This window comes from Taudactylus pleione, unplaced genomic scaffold (assembly GCF_031769625.1).
Source record: "Taudactylus pleione unplaced genomic scaffold, aTauple2 ptg000103l, whole genome shotgun sequence".
NCBI lineage: Eukaryota > Metazoa > Chordata > Amphibia > Anura > Myobatrachidae > Taudactylus > Taudactylus pleione.
In genome coordinates, this window is record NW_028284505.1 from 563,495 (window position 1) to 588,225 (window position 24,731).

Here is a 24,731-nt window from a genome sequence, read left to right on the forward strand (position 1 = left end):
TTTTATTTGGAGGCCTGGAGCTGGAGTTCCATCTGCCCCATTGGTATTCTGGCCCTGCATTTAATGGTTGAAATTTTCGGGTTCCGTACTATATAGATAGGCAGTAAAAAGGTTGACAATATCTGACAGAAGAGAAGTAAAGAAAAGAAGGAACATTATTTCCGTGTTGTCATGGATTTTGGTGCAGACCACAAAACCGTTGTCTCAGCGATGTTACTGTTTTGGTAATCCCGGCACGCATTCTACCATTTCTGGAATAGTCAGCGAAGGGAGGAACCCTCTCCACTCAAGTCCAAGACAGATGTCTAATATAGTGTACTACATTAATATAGTCTACATCAGGCGTAGGAAGCTCTTGTGTGGTCACTGGACTACAAGTCCCAGCATGATTTCCAATGTGGTTCACAAGCAGCATTAGTGCCCCAACAGTAGGATTTCGGGTGTGGATTAACAGTAAAAAGGTGGACAATGTCTAGATAGACACAAGATGTTAGACAGTCAATAGGTCAACTGGGACAAAAGGTCGACACACTAAAGGTCAACATGTAAGAAGGTCGACAGGGTCAAAATGTCTACATTAAAATGGTCGACCCACTTTTTTTTTTTTTTTTTAGGGTTAGGCACTTACCGGAGGATTAGGGTTAGGCACTTACCCTGATGGTTATGGTTAGGGATTTTCCCCTGACGATTAGTGTTAGGCTTTTACCCCGACGGTTGGAGTTAGGCATTTACCCCGACGGTTAGGGTTAGGCACTAGGAGGGAGGGTTAGGCACTAGAAGGGATGGTAGGGTCAGGCACCTACCCCAACAGTTAGGTTTAGGCACCAGGAGGGAGGGTTAGGATTAGGCACCAGGAGGGAGGGTTAGGATTAGGCACCAGGAGGGAGGGTTAGGATTAGGCACCAGGAGGGAGGGTTAGGATTAGGCACCAGGAGGGAGAGTTAGGATTAGGCACCAGGAGGGAGGGTTAGGATTAGGCACCAGGAGGGAGGGTTAGGATTAGGCACCAGGAGGGAGAGTTAGGTTTAGGCACCAGGAGGGAGGGTTAGGAGTAGGCACCAGGAGGGAGGGTTAGGTTTAGGCACCAGGAGGGAGGGTTAGGATTAGGCACCAGGAGGGAGGGTTAGGTTTAGGCACCAGGAGGGAGGGTTAGGATTAGGCACCAGGAGGGAGGGTTAGGTTTAGGCACCAGGAGGGAGGGTTAGGATTAGGCACCAGGAGGGAGGGTTAGGATTAGGCACCAGGAGGGAGGGTTAGGTTTAGGCACCAGGAGGGAGGGTTAGGATTAGGCACCAGGAGGGAGGGTTAGGTTTAGGCACCAGGAGGGAGGGTTAGGATTAGGCACCAGGAGGGAGGGTTAGGTTTAGGCACCAGGAGGGAGGGTTAGGATTAGGCACCAGGAGGGAGAGTTAGGATTAGGCACCAGGAGGGAGGGTTAGGATTAGGCACCAGGAGGGAGGGTTAGGATTAGGCACCAGGAGGGAGGGTTATGATTAGGCACCAGGAGGGAGGGTTAGGATTAGGCACCAGGAGGGAGGGTTAGGTTTAGGCACCAGGAGGGAGGGTTAGGATTAGGCACCAGGAGGGAGGGTTAGGTTTAGGCACCAGGAGGGAGGGTTAGGATTAGGCACCAGGAGGGAGGGTTAGGTTTAGGCACCAGGAGGGAGGGTTAGGATTAGGCACCAGGAGGGAGGGTTAGGGTGAAGATTAGGGCTAAAAAATAAATAAATCATGTGTCAACCATTTTTTTTTTAGTTGACCATTTTCATGTCGTCATTTTGACCATATCGACATGTAGTGTGTCGACCTTTTGCCGCTGTCGACCTTTTGTCCCAGTCGACCTATTGACTGTCTAACATCTGGTGTCTATCAAGACATTGTCCACCTTTTTACTGTCTATCTGTTAATCCACACCGGAAATCCTAGTGTTTGGGGCACTACTGCTGCTTGTGAACCACATTGGAAATCATGCTGGGACTTGTAGTTCAGTGACCACACAAGAGCTTCCTACGTCTGATGTAGACTATATTAATGTAGTACACTATACTAGACATCTGTCTTGGACTTGAATGGAGAGGGTTCCTCGCTACGCTGACTATTCCAGAAATTGTATATTGCGTGCCGGGATTACCAGTAACATCGCTGAGACAACTGTTTTGTGGTCTGCACCAAAAGCCATGACAACACGGAAATAATGTTCCTTCTTAATGTTCACACATCTCACTAAGATGGCAAAGAGTGCCCTAATATCAGCACAATGTCATTATATTGGGCTGTTCTTGGCCATCACCACTGCAGTGACCGGGCTCATCACCCTGCCTCTTATCTCAAGCTCTGGTCACACACATGGATCCTGCCTTTCAGTACTCAGACCGAGTGGCAAGATCGGCCCCGGGGCGCCCAGCAATAGCTGTCACATTCTATGTATGTATTTCAGGGGACAGTTTCCTTTAGGGACCCTTGTAGATGACTATATTTACTAGATGTACGGGGTCTATTGCAGGGTTGCATGCAAGACTAATTTGCGGATGGATCTTACGAATCTTAGCAATGCGCATTATTTGTAGCACGTGTACGCAGCTATGAGCCACGATGGGCATTAATGTGTCGGAAGGGGAGTAACAATGCAATGGGGAATTTATAGGTGGGCTAAGGAGTGGGGAAGTCTTGTGGGCATGTAGGCGGATTTCTTGCACCAAGATATTGGACTGGCGCATGTGGGCGCTGATAATGACTATGTGTAATTATCAGGCCGGTGCATTTGTATAGAAGCAGGAAACATAAAATATGGGCGACCAATAGCGTTTAGCTCCGCAAGCGCAATGTGAGTGTAATTGCGCCTAACTTGCATGCGATTCTGCATCAGAACCTCAGTGTAGGCTGTAAAATCTGCATGTATGTCCCGATCTGTCATTGGTGTAATGTTGTCACATTCTTATTCCTTCTAGGAACAAGACCGTCTTAATGTATTTTAATATTCTGAAATGTGCAAGTCCTGTGGTGCTTATAAACCTACAGTGTCCTACGACCCAGGTACGGCGGGCCCTGTTTTCTACCTTACGCTAGTAAATCCCATGTCATTGTCTCAGGACCATCAGCATTACGTTCAGTAGGGAAACTTCAAATTCATTCTGTTAAATGATGTGCTAATGTACTGTATATATTTATAATATGATGACCCATGTACCACCAGGAACCACAAAGACAAGGAACGCAATGCATTAGCTTATACGATATTTTTCTGTTTTAAAGGGGTTGTTCACATTTAAAGTTCCTAATGCCCAGGTCAGGATAAGTTGGTTTATGGGTGTTTTTATGGGTTCAAGGCTGCTGATCATTGGCGCATTGACCGATCTTTAAAACAGCGAGAGAAATAAATGTTAAGTTAGATTTAGTATTTATTTCTACCACGTGTGTTAGTAAATCTACCCCTTAGAGATATTAGCATCACCGCGGCACTAGCTGCTAATGGTGCGGCTGAATCGCAGAACGTTCTTTTATAAAGTAAAAAATAGTACTCCTATCTGCATGCAAATGACTATCGTAGTGAATGGGGAATGAAGGAGAATGTGGGAGCAGATGACACAATGGGCCATATTCAAATTAGAGCGAAAAGTCCGTTATCGCCGATAATTTATCGCCGATGATGTCATTTTCGCCATTTTCACTTATCCCCATAATCAATTTCAAAGACTTTTCGCGGGTGCGAAAAAGTCTTTGTTAAAAAACGGGGATAAGTTTTCACCATAGAATAGGTGGCGAAAAAAAGTGCAGAATTGCGGTTTTGGGGTGCAGACTTTAAAAAAGTACCCTGCACCCCTTGGAATGTCCCCTAAAAGTTATCTGTGTCAAAAAAAAAAAAAAATAGCATAGGACACCCCAAAAATAGTGGTTTCGTTTTGGGGGCGAAAAACTAAAAGTTGGGGAACAAACTTAAAAACTAGCGAAATAGCCTCAGGGTGGGGTCCCCATGTATGCGGCAGGTGTTTTCTAGAATGCGGTTGGTTGCGGCAGGTGGATTTTTTAAGAATTTTTAAAAATCACTTTAGGGACTTAAAAATATGCTTGCACCCATTTTCATGTACCCCAAATTTGATTGGACTAGTTATTTAAAAAAATAAAATAAAGCTAAGCGCTATTCTTCACCACTTCTTTAAAGACTCATTAAAGCACCTGTCGTGGCCGTTTAAAACCCCCAAATACCTTTAGCAGGCCAATTCGGGGGTACCCATAGTGATCCCCCATGTCAGACCATCTTTTGGGGGGTGACAGGCTGATTTCCTCAAAAGTGACAGGACTTTTCAATACCTTTCCGCCGGGTCCCGTTTTCACCGATTCCTAATTGAATACGGGGATAAGCGGGCACGCGCCCAACACTTTATCCCCTGGAAAAATGGTGATGACGGTGAAAAGTCCGACCTCAGACTTTTCGCCGCTAATTGAATACGGCCCATTGTGGCTTAAATCTCCAGCTCTCTTGTTAGTTATAGGTTAGAAACAACTTTGAGTCTGGCGACCAGGCCGGGCTACCAGGAGATCTTTTGGGCCCCGGCACAAGGGGGTGGGGCCACATATGTATGTGGGTGAGTGGCCGCATGCATCTGTGCCCTTATTACATCACTGCTTCCATGATGAAAGGGCTATGATCATATCATCTTGGTAGCGTGTTTGCCCCTTCCATGAAGCCCTGGGCCCCCAGACGGGCCGGGGCCTGGGTACTTTGTAATCCTTCTTGTGGCACCTCTACTGGTCACTGCTAGGGGTAACAGTGAAATAGGCCTTTAAACACCTTTAAATCCCTTGATGAAACAGACATGGGGGTAAATGTAATAGCCCGCGACTTGAAGGCATCGATGGGTCTGCGCAATGTTTTAAAGGGGCAATCATTTAATAGACAAAACCAACTTGGTTTTGCCTTTTAAATGATTGCCCCTTTAAAACATTGGGCAGACTCGCCAGGGAACTCGCTGATGCTTGCAAGTCGCAGGCTATTAAATTTACCCCAGGGAGTGAGATGTTCACATGTAAGGGGTTGTTCACATGTAAGGGGTTGTTCACATGTAAGGGGTTGATGTGTTTTTTCCCCCGCAATTTAGCAACTTATCTTATTAGCAATTAGGAAAATTAATGGATTATGGACGTATCAGGTCTCCTCCCTGCGAGCTCCATTTCATCCAGAGAAACCGGATATAGTAGAAGCAGATCTACGTGTTCTAGGTGAATATTTAGTGTTAGCAAACCAGGGTCTTCTCCGGTTAAACACAGAGACAAGAAAAAGCTGCTGAAATATTTTTTGATACAAGTAATAAATACAATTTGCATTCTCAGCCCCCTCACTCATTTCACTTGTAGAGTGAAGAACACAATAATCTTTGTATCACTATTCGGGAGATCTGGCTGATTTACATTTATGTAACTTAATGGACTTGGACTATCTGTAAAAGCATAAAAAGCAGGATCTGGTAAACCGCGCCATAACCGGCTCAGCACTGCGGCCCTGGGCCGGCCCTTGAGCGTGGCCAGCAGCAGGAAGTACGTCACTGTACAGGCTGCGTGCTCGGAGCATCCAGACCCATACCTCCCAACATGACCCTCTCCAGGAGGGACACAATACTCTGGTCCTGGACTTCCCTGGTAATTTATGATTGGTGTCAGCTCCAGGGGCGGGGCTGCAGTACAGTCCAAAATTCAAATAGGGGAGTCACACCAACTGCCAGTGAGTCCCAGCCACTGATGTTTGGCAGTGTGTGAAGTGACAGTTGGTGTGACTCCCCTATTTGAATTTTGAACTGCGCTGCAGCCCCGCCTCTTACCAGGGAAGTCCAGGACCGGAGCATTGTGTCCCTCCTGGAGAGGGTCATGTTGGGAGGTATGCAGACACCCTGTTAGTCAGATGCCGACCCTAGTGCCCTGCGCCCTGGGCGACAGTGCCGGTCGCGCACCCCTTGTTACGGCCCTACTTGTAAAAGAATCCCTGACTTTCGTACGTCATGGGAAAAAAAATCAGATTTACTCCAATACACTATAAAAGTAAATCTCCCTCTCTGCCTGCAAAACAACCTATAAACTTTACTTTGGTAAAAAGTTATTCCTAACAAAACAGATGCACCCTAATCCTAAGGGGTAAATTTACTAAAGTGAGAGTTTTTAGAAGTGAGTTTTAGAAGTGATGTTGCCCATAGCAACCAATCAGATTCTAGCTATTATCTTCTAAAATGTGCTAGTTAAATGTTAAGTAGAATCTGATGGGTTGCTATGGGCAACATCTCTTCTAAAACTCACTTCGAAAAACTCTCACTTTAGTAAATTTACTCCTAAGAGTTTAACTGGTCCTGAAGTGGGGTGAGGGGACTCTGTGATGGGGGATAATATGTATCCTTAGGTGTTTCTAAACTAATGCCCACGTCCTCTCCCCAGCTGTGCGTCACCAAATGCCCGGAGAGATTCGCTACATACCTGGACACCAGGTTCACCAACCAATGGGACTACTACAGGCAGTTCTGCAAACCTGGCTTTAATAACCCAAGAAAGGTGAGTGGATATGAATAATGTATAATATATCTGGTTTCATGAAATGTGTTTAACGTCTCCGTAATCCTGATGTAGCAATAAGACTATCAGTGTCAGACTGCTCCACTTATATATCTTGCACCAGAGTCATTTCCCTGGCTCCTTCTTGCAAGCATTTTGAGAGCAGAATGAGTATATAGAGCCGTATAGCGAGGTCCAAATGTGGCCGCATTCTGAATGCCAATGGATTGTGAGCAAAATGCTGATGCCGCTACACGCACGTCCTAATGTGTACACATCGCACTGTCCCACTTTTTTACTGTACGCTCGAGCAGTCATCCCCATTTTCATCGGCCCTTATACCCACCCCATGCCAGGTGCAGGAGCTCTGGGCCTGATTCAGAGCCGGACGCTATTTGCGGACGGTCGTTCTGAAAAAGGGGCCGGATATTTAAATTGAGCGTTCGCTCTTTGCGGTCTGTGGACGCCTCCTATGTCTGAGCGAGCGTCCGAAAAATGCGCTCGCTATTTTGTAAAGACGCCCCTTTGCCGTACGCATCATACGTCATCTCCGCTATTTATTAGATTAATCGGGAACATCGAAAAGGCATCTGAACTGCTGGCAGTGCTTGTGGTAGGATTTACTTCCCGCTATCACTGCGAGCAGTTCAGGCTAAGAGACAACCAAGTGACGTGGTCGATGACGCTGCTTTGTTAATTATGCACTCCCATTATACGCCCGTTTTGACCGTTTGGCACGCCTGCGTTCGGATCTCCACTCCCCCGTTTTCAAGTACCTTCCCCTGTTACCACCCACAAACGGTACACTCTGTCCATCAAATTAGCAGCCCCTCGCTGTTTTACGAGCGCACGATTTCCGACCGCAATGACTGGTTGGCGCATGCGCATTACGACCCATACGCATGCGCAATTGAGCGAACATCGCTCAGAGCGAACAAGCGGCCGCTTACGAGCGGCTCTGAATCAGGCCCTGTGTCTGAATGCATACACATGTCTCAGAATAGTGAGCAACACCCCCGCGATGCATTTAAAGACCCATGAGGGCCCCCTGACCAATACCGAGGAGCAGTTTCCTAGTGGTGTCCACGTTCCGTGCATGTAAAAGCTTTACCTGATCTGTGATTATCTCAGTCTATTGCAGAAGTTCTACGGGATGAAGACTGCCCATCTATGATCATTCCCAGCAGGCCGTGTAAGTCGTTTTCTGCTTGGCAATTTATCAATGGCGCATTCATACAGGCCGAGCTCAAAAGAAGCTGAAATACGATTGGAAAAAGCTAAATGAAGTTAGTTGCTGTCCATCATTCCTGTCTGTCAGCCGTACAGGAGCTAGGAGTTCATTCGTTCAGATTTGTATATTATTCTGAAATTAGCTTGAGACCTTGTAGTCTCATGGCCTTTACACATGGGTGTCAAAGTACATGCTTTTTTAAATTTGACATTGGCGTTCAGTGGGCCTGATTCAGCAAGGATTGCTGTTGCAATTGCGTCCGCAGACGGCTGATTATTGCGTACTGCGAATGCATCGCAGTGTGCGTGCACGAATGCTTCACTGCGATCACGCAGAGGAATCTCAGAGTGATTGACAGGCAGAGAGCGTTTTTGCGGTGGTGACGGGGGGGGGGGTGGTCGGAGAAACGCAGGCGTGCCAGTGCGTTTGAACGCCGTTACAGGGGTGTGCATAAATTAGCCACTGCAACGGCATACGCAACCTACAGGAACGTTAGCAATTTATAAGTGAAGTCTGACCTGCCGTAATTGTGCGAGAGGCTCCGATGTACTTCGATGTTACCGATGTTTTGGCTGGATTGCAAGGTATTACGGCTGTGCGAGAGGGGAAGTGGGCGCCTGCAAGTTGTCCGTGCGAGTGCTTCTCGAATGCATTATTAGCATACTTTTGCAGCAGAACTGCGTGCGCGATTGCATCAGCGATCCATTGCTGAATCGGGCCCAATGTTTGTAAAAGATGGAACCCATTAGCTCCAATGACTCCGTACACACTAGAATTTGTACTCAGTAGTGGGGATCAACTGCTAGATGTTATTTCTGGCACTGCCTCCTGCTGCATTTACTCTGGTTCACCACGTTACCCCATTGGTGTCAATTGGGGGGGTTCCCAATGACCCCTCCTCCTTGTCCACCACCACAACTGTGCTTTTTAACGATTGCGTGTGAAACGCCATCATATGTGACATGCGGTGTCACTGTTGTTTCACGCAACCCCAATCGTTTATCGGCCTTACTCTGGTCATTTTAAATGCTTATCCCAATCCCAATTGATAATCGATCTGCATAGATTTTGGATACATATTTCTGCTGCCATATGATTGAAAACAAGTTCATCTGTTTTGCTGAGTGATAGCTGTTTTGCATAAAGCAACCACATTGTTGCAACAAAGTAAAACATAACAAAAGTCCTAATTGCTAAAGAAAGCAGAGAATGGTCTCCTATCAGCCGAGCGAGGATAATGAAATGGACGTTTTTCTCTCTATTCCCTCTTTTGTCCAGCGACATTTTTTTATTATTTTAAACGTTGAGTCTATGGGAGAGGATCAAAAAAAGACGTAAAAGCATAAAATCGATGCCACTCAGCCAAATACATAAACTCAGGGGTCGCACCTCAGAATCCCCCCCGCCCCGGTTATATATGCTCTAAAGATTCTGCTCTCCCTCCTTTGGCATTGAACTGAACAGCCAACTAGGAGTTTGGGAGTGTGGTCTTGTGCCGGACCCGTTCTGCGATCTCTCACACATTTTCCCTAAGCCTTTATCTGATTGACATGCAGAAGGGTTTGGGGGCGCGGTGCAGGGGCAGGGATGGCCTGCATTCCCGGAAACGGGGACAGGCCACCCCCCCCCGTTTCTGGGAGTGCTGAGACCAGGGTCAGCGCCCACGGACGCAGACTTTCTGGCCTAGCAAACAGCAAGGAGCCGACCAGCCTGAGTAAGCTTTGGTCGCAGCGCTGGGATCACAGATGCCGGCAGGAGGTGTCTCATGTCTTCAGATGCCTCCTGCAGCATTAGCATTTCAGATGGACAGTATTGCTCAGCTGCTTGTGTGCCACTCTGCGATACAACCAGTCTCTGTATCAGGCCCTTTGTGCGGACGCAGCGTGAGGCAGAGTGTCCCGCTGAACGATGTTACTCAGCCCAAGCGACTAGCTGCAGTGCTTTTTCATTCACCTTTCTGCAACTTAATAGCACATGTTGGTAATATATTTTGCAAACAAAGATTAAACGTGGGGAATGACTGGGCCCTGACTAACCTTTGTCTCTGACCACTAGAACCTCTTCTCTCTTTTAATACTTCTCCGACGAGGGAGGGGGGGCGCTCTGCCTCCATGATCGGGCTGGGCGGAGGACAGACCACTTTTTTTTTTTTTTTTTTAAGTATGTTTTTTATTGGAATGCAGAAAGACCTAAAGAACACAATCCAAAAATTTATCCATCACTGTAACATCGTCCAAGATGCCTGCAGCAGCAATCCTGCCTGCAGGGCGCCGTTCCTGCGCTCTGTGCGATGACACCGGTGGTCCTTATCTAATTACGGCTCTAAATTTACCTTTTTGCAGTATTTAGGAATCTTCTCCCTTTGATAAATCTGTCCCATAGCCTGTAAATGGCATTGCTTTGGTTGGCATCCAGTCCCCTAATTAAAGTCCCTCTGTTATTTTTCTGTTTTATGACATCGGGGTCTGTTTATCATTTTTCGTTTTTTTGAGGGACATCTGCAAATACTGTATAAAGTGTCTCCTAAATGTACTGTGAAGGGATCGCAGCAGATATCTCCGTTTCTGCAACCCCCATAGGATGCGATGCTGTCTGATTTACCAAGCTGCAGAATGCTAAGTATTCCGGAGTTTGGTCCCCGCAGCTTACCCCATCGGAAGATGCCGTTGTGCAGCTGTAGCACTGTTTTGCAGAAATTACTCGGAGAGGATTCCTCCGGAGAACCTTTCCCGGCAATGGCCGATGCACATGTGTGGTCTGTAGACTCCGAGCATATCATAGGAAACAGGCTCTTTAATACATTACGGAGCTATTCTCGCATACTGCAATGTGATCATGGGCGCTAATATCACGCCCAGATCACATTACTGGCAAGTGGGCCCCATAGAGAGCAACTGCTGTGGATTGAGGTGAGTGACTGCTGAATTAGCCAAGCATGCAGGTCTTACCGTGCTCTTTTAGCCTCCGGTGACAGTGATAACTAGAGCCTGCTGCAGAAAGCGTCTTGCAGGTAATAAAGACACGGTGAGGAGTCTTCTGGGGCAATCCAATTAGGTGCGAATTGCGAGTAACGAGTTTGTTTCATGAAACTCGCAGACTTCGCAAGAATGCGCACACCTGAGAATTCTCCAATACAATTAAAAATGCCTGTTCGCAGTACTTGCAGTGGAGGTTTGTGAATTGACTGCCAAATGCGATGTAAGAGAAGTGAATGAAGTAGTGGGGAGACCATCCTGGACCCCCCAAAATTCCTAATTATTTTAGCAGGACTGTATAGAAGGCTGTTTGTGGGCTTTAGGAAAGTACTGAAGGTTTTTAAATGGTGTCAAATAGCTGATTTGTGTTTTGTTTTTTTTTAAATCGCAAAAAAAAAAAAATTATTAAAAGCTAACTTTTTTTGTTTAATCTCTAAACGATTTAATGAAAAATGAAAAAAAAAAAAAAAAAAAGTAGGAAATAAAGGAGATTGTGGAGTATTTTGAGGGCACTTTGAAAAGTTGTAAAAAAAAAAGTATATAAAAAAAAAAAAATCAACTATTTTTCAATTAAAAAAAAATATTGTAATTAAATTTGGGGTGCCTAAACTAACGAAAACGTTGATATTTGGGGTAATATAAGGCAATTTTTGGAACTTCAAAAAATTACATGTAATTCTTTGACTAATTAAGCTAATTGGAAACTGCCAATTGCCTAATTAGCCATTAAGGGGGGTGTCCAAGGGCACGGTGTCCCGACATTTTTACATTAAAATAAAGATTTTCCTTTCCATTTCTCACCCTCAGGGAGGTGTGAATAGAAAATTGTGAATTCTGACTGGTTCAGTGCGAGTTGCTAATTTGAATACAAAATTAATTCACTATGTGAATTTGAAGAGAAATCGGCACCTCGCAATTCGCACCTAATTGCCCCCTTAAACGTATGAGCAGAAATACACTGGACAGTCAGTGATGAAAATACAGGAATCTTCTAATGGAGGCTTTATTCAAAAGTTTATTATTAAGTATTCTCCCCATACCTGTAAGTCCAGAACATATAGCTCACACTGAATGATTTATCTGACATTGGTAATAAATGTAAGGTTTTCAATGTACAAAAGACAGAACTCAAACATACTTATTGCTGTCACTCCCTTGTCTTCCCACGATAGTCCTGCAGAGGTGCTTCCCCGACTTTTCCACTAGGAATGGGGTTCTCACTGTCGCAAACAAGACTCTGTTTAAGGATGGAATTGGACAGATGAGGAACGTGACAGACCTGCGAGAGGCTGCCAAGTAAGGATCAGCATTAATTCTTATGATAGCCTCTGAAAAGGAGCGTATTATCACCTATCCTCCAGAATAGGCTTTAGTCATACGCCTGTGGCTGACTGGGCATGCTGGGACATTTAGTTCTGCATTGCCTGGACAGTCTCAGGTCACCTACTTTAACTTTCGGTAGTATGGACCTGAATTTAATGGTCTTTCTACGCAGTCCTGTAACTTTATTTTGTTATATGCAGCACATGATATACAGCTTGTTGTAACTATTTATAGATTCATCTGTATGTTACCCGTGTATAGCACTAAATAACGGTAATCTACGATCTTCTAAATCTGCAATGCCTCTCTATGGTCACAAGTGCGTGTAGGGGTTGCTGGTACATCTTATGAAAATGTGCAGGGTACAAAATAGAAGACGCGTCACATCCGAATCCCTTCTAACACTTTAGGATCGCTCCCTCATTCATGTAAAACTTCTGTGTGTTTCTCCAAAAATACTGCTCATTTTAGCTATGTTTATGTCAGGTAATGGTCTAAGTGCTGGACACTAATGCACTTAGCAGGGATTGCCCCTGGCTGCCCAAATCTTACATCAAAGTACTGCAGATCATTTGTTCCACAAATCCATGTGATTCTCTGTAAAGTTAGGCGCCCTTGTACAAAAATATAATCATATGATGTCGCAATAGAGGACTAAGGGCCTGTTTAAGAGCCGAATGCTCTGACCAGAGCGCTCGCTCTGAATCAGGGCCCTCCTCCATGAAAATGGAGCGGCCTCCTGGCCGCTCGCATAGCTGTGGGTGACCACCCACAGCATATGCGAGCATCCATGATGATGGTCGCGATGGTCTTGACCATCGCGACCATCGGGCTTGCGACGGAGACCCTGCGGTAGGGTCTCGCTGCCGCAAGCCCTGGAGTGATTTTGGCTCTATCAGAGCCAAAATCACTCCCACTGACATCATTAGTGATGTCAGTGGGGCCGGCTTCAGACGGTAGGCGTTCCCATGGGAACGCCTCCGTCTGGCAGGCACGCCCCCGGCACGCCCACCAAAGGGGGCGTGCTGTCAATCAACATCGACAGCACGCCCCCTTTGGTGCGAGACCCCGAGCGACGTATTCCTCGTTGCTCGCCGGGTCTTGCGCATGCGCACGACGGAGCTCCCTCCGTCGTGCGCATGCGCAGTGGGGGAACATCGACCCGCTTGCGAGTGTCCTGCGCTCGCGAGCGGGTCTGAATGACCCCCAAATGACGTTGGTTTTAGCCTTGCAATTCAAAGAAAACCCATTTGATGTTTGATAACCCATATACAGTAGTGCTTAAAAAGTTTCCATAGAGAGACTTTTTATTTGTTTTGCTACAAAAGTCAACTTTGAACGATCGTTTTGCCAAAACCCAAACTTCTGATACATCTGGATGGATATTGTCAATAAGAATAAAGCTGGGTACACACATACACACAAGACGATATATTGGACGATTTGTCATTTTGAGGCGCATCAGAGCAACAAATCGCCCACATCATCCAGTGCGTACGCACTATTGCACGCTACCCTGCATCGTCTGCCGTATCTTCAGATCTCCTTGCAGTGTAGGCTAATTGGAAGATCAGGAAGACAACTCTATGCTTCTGGATGCGACGGGGGAACGATATATATGGGGTGGTCATACACCAGATCATGCAGTGTTTCCGGACCGCCCGATATATTGTGCCGTCGCATCTGCCGTCCCGGGTACACACGTGGCACAGTGTGTACCCAACTTAAGAAGTTTGCATACGCAGGTGGCAGAACTTCAACCCCGTCGCCCAGAGTTAGGAGTTTTTTCTCTGAAGTTTTTTTAACATACATTTCTTATGTAATTTCCAGCTAGGAAAGGATTTCTAGAAACATGTAAGCACTTCTCTCCCCCTGTAAACATGCCTGTGCACAGCTCACAGCGAATGTATCATGGGCAGTTTTCATGCATCATTCTAGCTTCATTGTGGTGTTCTGCTGTATACAATACTCTCTGGCTTTGCCAGGTATATGAGAGTCACTAGAATGGATGTTTGTTTATACTAGTCTCCATAATGGAGCTCTGCTGTGTATACTAGCCTCTAGAATGGGACTATGGTGTGTTACTAGACTCCACTCCAGAATAAGAGTTATTAGCCTCCATAATAAGGCTCTGATGTGTTATTAGCCTCCAGAAGAAGGCTCTGATGTGCTACTAGCCTCCAGAAGAAGGCTCTGATGTGTTACTAGCCTCCAGAAGAAGCCTCTGATATGTTACTAGCCCAGAATAAGGCTCTGATGTGTTACTAGCCTCCATAATAAGGCTCTGATGTGTTACTAGCCTCCAAAAGAAGGCTCTGATTTGTTACTAGCCTCCAGAAGAAGTCTCTGATATGTTACTAGCCTCCAGAATAAGGCTCTGATGTGTTACTAGCCTTCATAATAAGGCTCTGATGTGTTACTAGCCTCCAGAAGAAGGCTCTGATTTGTTACTAGCCTCCAGAAGAAGTCTCTGATATGTTACTAGCCTCCAGAATAAGGCTCTGATGTGTTTATAACCTCTAGTACAAGTCTCTTATGTATGACTAGCCTCCATAATATGGCTCTGATATGTTACTAGCCTCCAGAATAAGGCTATGATGTGTTTACTGCCTCCAGAATAAGGCTCTGATATGTTTCTGGCCTCCAGAATCAGGCTTGGATGTGTTCCTAGCCTCCAGTAAAAAGGCTCTGATGCGTTACTTGCCTCCAGTAAAAAGGCTCTGATGTGTTACTAGCCTCCAGAAAAGGCTTGGATGTGTTTCTGGCCTCCATAATGGTGGTCTGCTATGTATAGTGTATAGTAATCACCAGAATAGAGGTTTATAATTACTAGCCACAAAATTTGACTCCTCTATATCAGTTTGTTATGTTATTGTTGTTGCTTTCCATCCATGTCTCGTATAGAATGTACTATTAATTGTATCAACATCTAAAACAGATCGTTTGATTTCATTTTCATAACCACCTTTATTTTGTTTTATAGACATGTAACTGTCATACAACATGGGAGTAAAAGGTTACAAAGCACATTGTCTAATGTTATGTGTATGGCTTATATTTGCTGGGCTGGAATGGAGCAATGCTTACGCTATAACATAATATATCACTTAGCCGACTTCTGAATAACCTCTTGTATCGCGTGTTAATAAAATGGGGAAATAATCATTGTCTGTCAGCGTGAAGGAAGCAGAAGCACACACAGGTCACATGCTGAATACATGATGGAGAAGGGTCACATGTACATACATGTACTACATGTATGTACGTGTACCTGTCACCTGCACACATTGGGTTTGGGCATTTCATGGGCTGAACCAATATGTATAAGAATGCAGCTTATTAATACAATAGAAACTAGAGGCACCCCATCACTGAGGCATGAGGCACTATGTATCAGACTGTGCCACCTATAGGGACATACCCCCGGCCCCCATACAATTTGTGACTACAGTGAACAGAGTGCCTGTAAAGGGAGCATGGTCCAGGTACACGGGGTGGGGTCACATTACATTAGCCAGCCCTCTTCCCCCCCCGCTAAACGCGCCTCTTTAATTCTGCATGCACCTGTTGCAGGTACGTGCGTCATTTAAGGGGATGGGCAAGATATGTGGGACAGTGAGACTTTCCCCTAAAAAGAAGACTGTCACACCTAAAGTATGATAGTGGGGGGACGCACTTTACTTGTGCCCCTTACCAACCTGCTCATTCCTGTGCATCCCTTAGCACTTTGTTCCAGCCTGTGTTAGGGATGGACATTGCAAATATCTTTCTAAACCAGGGATGGGGAACCTCAGGCCCGGGGGCTGTACAAGGCCCTCAGAATCATTTGGACTGGCCCTCTGAGCTTGTTTCTGCTATCCTCAGCCGGCTAGCAGGGTACCTAGAATGGCCCCCTCCACCCAGAATCTATGCAGCAGTGCCACCTGGAGCATCCTTAGGACACTACAGATGATCACACCGCTGCCCTTACAGCTCCCCGGAGCATCCTCAGGATGCTCCGGGCATTGCTGTAATCACCAGCGATTGTGACCCCGCCCCCGCGTGATGTGACACGGAGGGGGCGTGGCCTGCATCGGGTCTGAGAATAATGTTCTATATATCAAAATGGCCCTCAGCAGAAAAAAGGTTCCCCACCCCTGCTCTAAACTGATGATATCCTGGTGCGATTGCCGATATGGGCCCTTCATTTGCTCATCCTTAGTCTGTCCTCCCACATCGTACAGCACACCTGCTGGGAACCAGTTCTGCGATTAACACTTGCAGGTGCAGCATTATGTTACACTGTACTGTCACAGCAATCAGGGGCACCCTCTCATTTAGTGACAGTCACCCTAATCATGACAGCTTCCGAGTTTCAATACTTCATGATCATGAATACTGTGATGGAAGCGAGTATCGGCTCTCCGCCTGCCCTGCACACTCTGGTCACCTAGGACCTGCCGCAATGGTTCCTGATAGAAGCTTATAGAGGGGCTATCTCTACAAGTTGTTTGATAATAGGAGGGTGGGACGTATTTAGTCGCCATCAAGACTAGGTGGCCAGGATTTGTCCAGCCCTGGTTTAAGGACCATTGTTTGTCTCGCTTCGCGTCTGGCGAGCTGGGAGTCCGTGCATGGGTTCAGCTGTAGACTCCTGTGACCCTAAGTGATTAGTGCTCAGTATGTTATAAATGCGGCTTAGGCTGGATTGGGAATACCAACATGTTCCTGTATTTGACAAGATTTGAGAACTCTCCAATATGTAGGAGAGATGAGGTGTATTCTAGAGCTGAATGTATAGATTTGGCGGGACTGACCACATTCTGCACCTGGATATGTCGTGCACTTTATATTCATATTCCATCTGCCACGTTAATAATGGCGATAATATGTGGTCTTAGTGAGCGCGATACATCTCTGGCTGGCAGAGTAACACTCGGCATCTCTGCAGCACAGGTAACTAGTGACACTATGGGCTGAGCCAGTACTCCAGGAGAATACAGCACAGGTAACTAGTGACACTATGGGCTGATCCAGTATTCCAGGAGAATACAGCACAGGTAACTAGTGACACTATGGGCTGAGCCAGTATTCCAGGAGAATACAGCACAGGTAACTAGTGACACTATGGGCTGAGCCAGTACTCCAGGAGAATACAGCACAGGTAACTAGTGACAATATGGGCTGATCCAGTATTCCAGGAGAATACAGCACAGGTAACTAGTGACACTATGGGCTGAGCCAGTATTCCAGGAGAATACAGCACAGGTAACTAGTGACACTATGGGCTGATCCAGTATACCAGGAGAATACAGCACAGGTAACTAGTGACACTATGGGCTGAGCCAGTATTCCAGGAGAATACAGCACAGGTAACTAGTGACACTATGGGCTGAGCCAGTAATCCAGGAGAATACAGCACAGGTAACTAGTGACACTATGGGCTGAGCCAGTATACCAGGAGAATACAGCACAGGTAACTAGTGACACTATGGGCTGATCCAGTATTCCAGGGGAATACAGCACAGGTAACTAGTGACACTATGGGCTGAGCCAGTACTCCAGGAGAATACAGCACAGGTAACTAGTGACACTATGGGCTGAGCCAGTACACCAGGAGAATACAGCACAGGTAACTAGTGACACTATGGGCTGATCCAGTATTCCAGGGGAATACAGCACAGGTAACTAGTGACACTATGGGCTGAGCCAGTATTCCAGGAGAATACAGCACAGGTAACTAGTGACACTATGGGCTGATCCAGTACTCCAGGAGAATACAGCACAGGTAACTAGTGACACTATGGGCTGAGCCAGTATACCAGGAGAATACAGCACAGGTAACTAGTAACAATATGGGCTGATCCAGTATTCCAGGGGAATACAGCACAGGTAACTAGTGACACTATGGGCTGATCCAGTATTCCAGGAGAATACAGCACAGGTAACTAGTGACACTATGGGCTGAGCCAGTATACCAGGAGAATACAGCAAAGGTAACTAGTGACACTATGGGCTGAGCCAGTAATCCAGGTGAATACAGCAAAGGTAACTAGTGACACTATGGGCTGATCCAGTATTCCAGGAGAATACAGCAAAGGTAACTAGTGACAGTATGGGCTAATCCAGTATTCCAGGAGAATACAGCACAGGTAACTAGTGACACTATGGGCTGAGCCAGTATACCAGGAGAATACAGCAAAGGTATCTAGTGACACTATGGGCTGAGCCAGTATACCAGGAGAATACAGCACAGGTAACTAGTGACATTATGGGCTGAGCCAGTATTCCAGGGGAATGCAGCACAGGTAACTAGTGACACTATGGGCTGAGCCAGTATACCAGGAGAATACAGCAAAGGTAACTAGTGACATTATGGGCAGAGCCAGTATTCCAGGGGAATGCAGCACAGGTAACTAGTGACACTATAGCCTGATCCAGTACTCCAGGAGAATACAGCACAGGTAACTAGTAATACTATGGGCTGAGCTAGTATTCCAGGGGAATACAGCACAGGTAACTAGTGACAATATGGGCTGATCTAGTATTCCAGGAGAATACAGCACAGGTAACTAGTGACACTATGGGCTGATCCAGTACTCCAGGAGAATACAGAACAGGTAACTTTTGACACTATGGGTTTATCCAGTAATCCAGGAGAATACAGCACAGGTAACTAGTGACACTATGGGCTGATCCAGTACTCCAGGAGAATACAGCACAGGTAACTAGTGACACTATGGGCTGATCCAGTATTCCAGGAGAATACAGCACAGGTAACTAGTGACACTATGGGCTGATCCAGTATTCCAGGGGAATGCAGCACAGGTAACTAGTGACACTATGGGCTGATCCAGTATTCCAGGGGAATGCAGCACAGGTAACTAATGACACTATGGGCTGATCCAGTATTCCAGGAGAATACAGCACAGGTAACTAGTGACACTATGGGCTGATCCTGTACTCCACTAGAATACAGCACAGATAACTAGTAACAATATGGGCTGATCCAGTATTCCAGGAGAATACAGCACAGGTAACTAGTGACACTATGGGCTGAGCCAGTATACCAGGAGAATACAGCAAAGGTATCTAGTGACACTATGGGCTGAGCCAGTATACCAGGAGAATACAGAACAGGTAACTAGTGACATTATGGGCTGAGCCAGTATTCCAGGGGAATGCAGCACAGGTAACTAGTGACACTATGGGCTGAGCCAGTATACCAGGAGAATACAGCAAAGGTAACTAGTGACATTATGGGCAGAGCCAGTATTCCAGGGGAATGCAGCACAGGTAACTAGTGACACTATGGGCTGAGCCAGTACTCCAGGAGAATACAGCACAGGTAACTAGTGACACTATGGGCTGATCCAGTATTCCAGGAGAATACAGCAAAGGTAACTAGTGACATTATGGGCTGATCCAGTATTCCAGGAGAATACAGCACAGGTAACTAGTGACACTATGGGCTGAGCCAGTATACCAGGAGAATACAGCAAAGGTATCTAGTGACACTATGGGCTGAGCCAGTATACCAGGACAATACAGCAAAGGTAACTAGTGACATTATGGGCAGAGCCAGTATTCCAGGGGAATGCAGCACAGGTAACTAGTGACACTATGGGCTGAGCCAGTATTCCAGGAGAATACAGCACAGGTAACTAGTGACACTATGGGCTGATCCAGTACTCCAGGGGAATGCAGCACAGGTAACTAGTGACACTATAGCCTGATCCAGTACTCCAGGAGAATACAGCACAGGTAACTAGTAATACTATGGGCTGAGCTAGTATTCCAGGGGAATACAGCACAGGTAACTAGTGACACTATGGGCTGATCTAGTATTCCAGGAGAATACAGCACAGGTAACTAGTGACACTATGGGCTGATCCAGTACTCCAGGAGAATACAGAACAGGTAACTTTTGACACTATGGGTTTATCCAGTAATCCAGGAGAATACAGCACAGGTAACTAGTGACACTATGGGCTGATCCAGTACTCCAGGAGAATACAGCACAGGTAACTAGTGACACTATGGGCTGATCCAGTATTCCAGGAGAATACAGCACAGGTAACTAGTGACACTATGGGCTGATCCAGTATTCCAGGGGAATGCAGCACAGGTAACTAGTGACACTATGGGCTGATCCAGTATTCCAGGAGAATACAGCACAGGTAACTAGTGACACTATGGGCTGATCCAGTATTCCAGGAGAATACAGCACAGGTAACTAGTGACACTATGGGCTGATCCAGTATTCCAGGAGAATACAGCACAGGTAACTAGTGACACTATGGGCTGATCCAGTATTCCAGGGGAATGCAGCACAGGTAACTAATGACACTATGGGCTGATCCAGTATTCCAGGAGAATACAGCACAGGTAACTAGTGACACTATGGGCTGATCCTGTACTCCACTAGAATACAGCACAGATAACTAGTAACAATATGGGCTGATCCAGTATTCCAGGAGAATACAGCACAGGTAACTAGTGACACTATGGGCTGATCCAGTACTCCAGGAGAAAACAGCACAGGTAAGTAGTGACACTATGGGCTGATCCAGTAATCCTGGAGAATACAGCACAGGTAACTAGTGACACTATGGGCTGATCCAGTATTCCAGGAGAATACAGCACAGGTAACTAGTGACACTATGGGCTGATCCAGTAATCCAGGAGAATGCAGCACAGGTAAGTAGTGACACTATGGGCTAATCCAGTATTCCAGGGGAATGAAGCACAGGTAACTAGTGACACTATGGGCTGATCCAGTATTCCAGGAGAATACAGCACAGGTAACTAGTGACACTATGGGCTGATCCAGTAATCCAGGAGAATACAGCACAGGTAACTAGTGACACTATGGGCTGATCCAGTATTCCAGGAGAATACAGCACAGGTAACTAGTGACACTATGGGCTGATCCAGTATTCCAGGGTAATGCAGCACAGGTAACTAATGACACTATGGGCTGATCCAGTATTCCAGGAGAATACAGCACAGTTAACTAGTGACACTCTGGGCTGATCCTGTACTCCACTAGAATACAGCACAGGTAACTAGTAACAATATGGGCTGATCCAGTACTCCACTAGAATACAGCACAGGTAACTAGTGACACTATGGGCTAATCCAGTATTCCAGGGGAATGAAGCACAGGTAACTAGTGACACTATGGGCTGATCCAGTATTCCAGGAGAATACAGCACAGGTAACTAGTGACACTATGGGCTGATCCAGTAATCCAGGAGAATACAGCACAGGTAACTAGTGACACTATGGGCTGATCCAGTATTCCAGGAGAATACAGCACAGGTAACTAGTGACACTATGGGCTGATCCAGTATTCCAGGGTAATGCAGCACAGGTAACTAATGACACTATGGGCTGATCCAGTATTCCAGGAGAATACAGCACAGTTAACTAGTGACACTCTGGGCTGATCCTGTACTCCACTAGAATACAGCACAGGTAACTAGTAACAATATGGGCTGATCCAGTACTCCACTAGAATACAGCACAGGTAACTAGTGACACTATGGGCTGATCCAGTATTCCAGGAGAATACAGCACAGGTAACTAGTGACACTATGGGCTGATCCAGTATTCCAGGAGAATACAGCACAGGTAACTAGTGACACTATGGGCTGATCCAGTATTCCAGGGGAATGCAGCACAGGTAACTAATGACACTATGGGCTGATCCAGTATTCCAGGAGAATACAGCACAGGTAACTAGTGACACTATGGGCTGATCCTGTACTCCACTAGAATACAGCACAGATAACTAGTAACAATATGGGCTGATCCAGTACTCCACTAGAATACAGCACAGGTAACTAGTGACACTATGGGCTGATCCAGTATTCCAGGAGAATACAGCACAGGTAACTAGTGACACTATGGGCTGATCCAGTATTCCAGGAGAATACAGCACAGGTAACTAGTGACACTATGGGCTGATCCAGTATTCCAGGGGAATGCAGCACAGGTAACTAATGACACTATGGGCTGATCCAGTATTCCAGGAGAATACAGCACAGGTAACTAGTGACACTATGGGCTGATCCTGTACTCCACTAGAATACAGCACAGATAACTAGTAACAATATGGGCTGATCCAGTATTCCAGGAGAATACAGCACAGGTAACTAGTGACACTATGGGCTGATCCAGTACTCCAGGAGAAAACAGCACAGGTAAGTAGTGACACTATGGGCTGATCCAGTAATCCTGGAGAATACAGCACAGGTAACTAGTGACACTATGGGCTGATCCAGTATTCCAGGAGAATACAGCACAGGTAACTAGTGACACTATGGGCTGATCCAGTAATCCAGGAGAATGCAGCACAGGTAACTAGTGACACTATGGGCTAATCCAGTATTCCAGGGGAATGAAGCACAGGTAACTAGTGACACTATGGGCTGATCCAGTATTCCAGGAGAATACAGCACAGGTAACTAGTGACACTATGGGCTGATCCAGTAATCCAGGAGAATACAGCACAGGTAACTAGTGACACTATGGGCTGATCCAGTATTCCAGGAGAATACAGCACAGGTAACTAGTGACACTATGGGCTGATCCAGTATTCCAGGGTAATGCAGCACAGGTAACTAATGACACTATGGGCTGATCCAGTATTCCAGGAGAATACAGCACAGTTAACTAGTGACACTCTGGGCTGATCCTGTACTCCACTAGAATACAGCACAGGTAACTAGTAACAATATGGGCTGATCCAGTACTCCACTAGAATACAGCACAGGTAACTAGTGACACTATGGGCTGATCCAGTATTCCAGGAGAATACAGCACAGGTAACTAGTGACACTATGGGCTGATCCAGTATTCCATGAGAATACAGCACAGGTAACTAGTGACATTATGGGCTCATCCAGTATTCCAGGGGAATACAGCACAGGTAACTAGTGACACTATGGGCTGCTCCAGTTATCCAGGAGAATACAGCACAGGTAACTAGTGACACTATGGGCTGCTCCAGTTATCCAGGAGAATACAGCACAGGTAACTAGTGACACTATGGGCTGATCCAGTATTCCAGGAGAATACAGCACAGGTAACTAGTGACACTATGGGCTGATCCAGTATTCCAGGAGAATACAGCACAGGTAACTAGTGACACTATGGGCTGATCCAGTATTCCAGGGTAATGCAGCACAGGTAACTAATGACACTATGGGCTGATCCAGTATTCCAGGAGAATACAGCACAGTTAACTAGTGACACTCTGGGCTGATCTTGTACTCCACTAGAATACAGCACAGGTAACTAGTAACAATATGGGCTGATCCAGTACTCCACTAGAATACAGCACAGGTAACTAGTGACACTATGGGCTGATCCAGTACTCCACTAGAATACAGCACAGGTAACTAGTGACACTATGGGCTGATCCAGTATTCCAGGAGAATACAGCACAGGTAACTAGTGACACTATGGGCTGATCCAGTTATCCAGGAGAATACAGCACAGGTAACTAGTGACACTATGGGCTGATCCAGTACTCCACTAGAATACAGCACAGGTAACTAGTGACACTATGGGCTGATCCAGTATTCCAGGAGAATACAGCACAGGTAACTAGTGACACTATGGGCTGATCCAGTTATCCAGGAGAATACAGCACAGGTAACTAGTGACACTATGGGCTGATCCAGTTATCCAGGAGAATACAGCACAGGTAACTAGTGACACTATGGGCTGATCCAGTATTCCAGGAGAATACAGCACAGGTACCTAGTGAGGCTGATTCAGGGGTTGGACGCAACTGAGTCTCTTAGCGGTCGCCTGTCTGTGCCAATAAACAAATACTGCTACAGGCTGCTGTTATCTCTGAATGACGTGACGCATGCTGGCTGAAATATCCAGCACATCGGTAGATACTGTAGATTGGAAACCATTTAAATGTTTCATTATATTCCACCAGAAGGCATCAAATGTCCTTTTTGTAATTCCAGCTGCATTTGCAAATCTCTAAAACAAACTGGGTGAAGAAACATGCATAAAACGCAACATACTGTCCACAGCTACAAACACCACTAAGACACATAAACCAGATAATACAAATATTGCTGCCCTGCTCATTAATACAGTACATATTAATCCATCAGACGCAACGCAAACTGGAGGTATTTGTGGTAAACATAGTGACTGATCCTCCAAAAAAAGAAGTTTGATAACCGTGTGCTATATAAGGGTCACGTGTTGCTGTCCTGAAGGTATAATGTATAATCAGTTACTGGTCGATTGATCGACAATAAAAAAAAAAGGTCGATATTCAGAAGGTCGACACATTCTGAGTGTCGACAGTAAAAAGGTCAACATGGTCATTAGGTCAACCATCATTCTTTAGGTTGACAGGGTTAAATGGTTAATAGTCTAAAGGTTTGACATTTAACATGTCGACACTAAAATATTGAAACACAGGGCCTGATTCAGACCCGGTCGCAAGCGCTGAGCGATCGCAACCGGGTCGATAGTGGCCCAGAGCGCATGTGCACATGACGGAGCCGGCTCCGTCGTGCGCATGCGCGAGACCCGGATAGCGACTGGCAATCCGTCGCTCCGGGTCTCGTACCAAAGGGGTCGTGCTATCGATGTTGAGTGACAGCACGCCTCCTTTGCTGGGCGGGCCGGGGGAATGGCTGCCCAAACGG

The 24,731-nt window shown here is 46.1% G+C and overlaps 1 protein-coding gene across 5 annotated transcripts in view; it reads left to right on the forward strand.

Annotated features, from left to right (window-relative positions):
• Positions 1–24,731, forward strand: part of SLC44A5 (solute carrier family 44 member 5) — a 233,355-nt gene that overhangs the window by 142,797 nt on the left and 65,827 nt on the right. For 3 of the 5 annotated variants that reach the window (XM_088470760.1, XM_088470761.1, XM_088470759.1), the window contains exons 5-9: positions 2,949–3,033; positions 6,418–6,531; positions 7,663–7,723; positions 11,910–12,033; positions 15,044–15,076. In XM_088470760.1, coding sequence (XP_088326886.1) covers positions 2,949–3,033; positions 6,418–6,531; positions 7,663–7,723; positions 11,910–12,033; positions 15,044–15,076 — 417 coding nt within the window. The remainder of the gene's footprint in view (positions 1–2,948; positions 3,034–6,417; positions 6,532–7,662; positions 7,724–11,909; positions 12,034–15,043; positions 15,077–24,731) is intronic. The other 2 variants (XM_088470764.1, XM_088470763.1) reach the window with 1 other exon arrangement.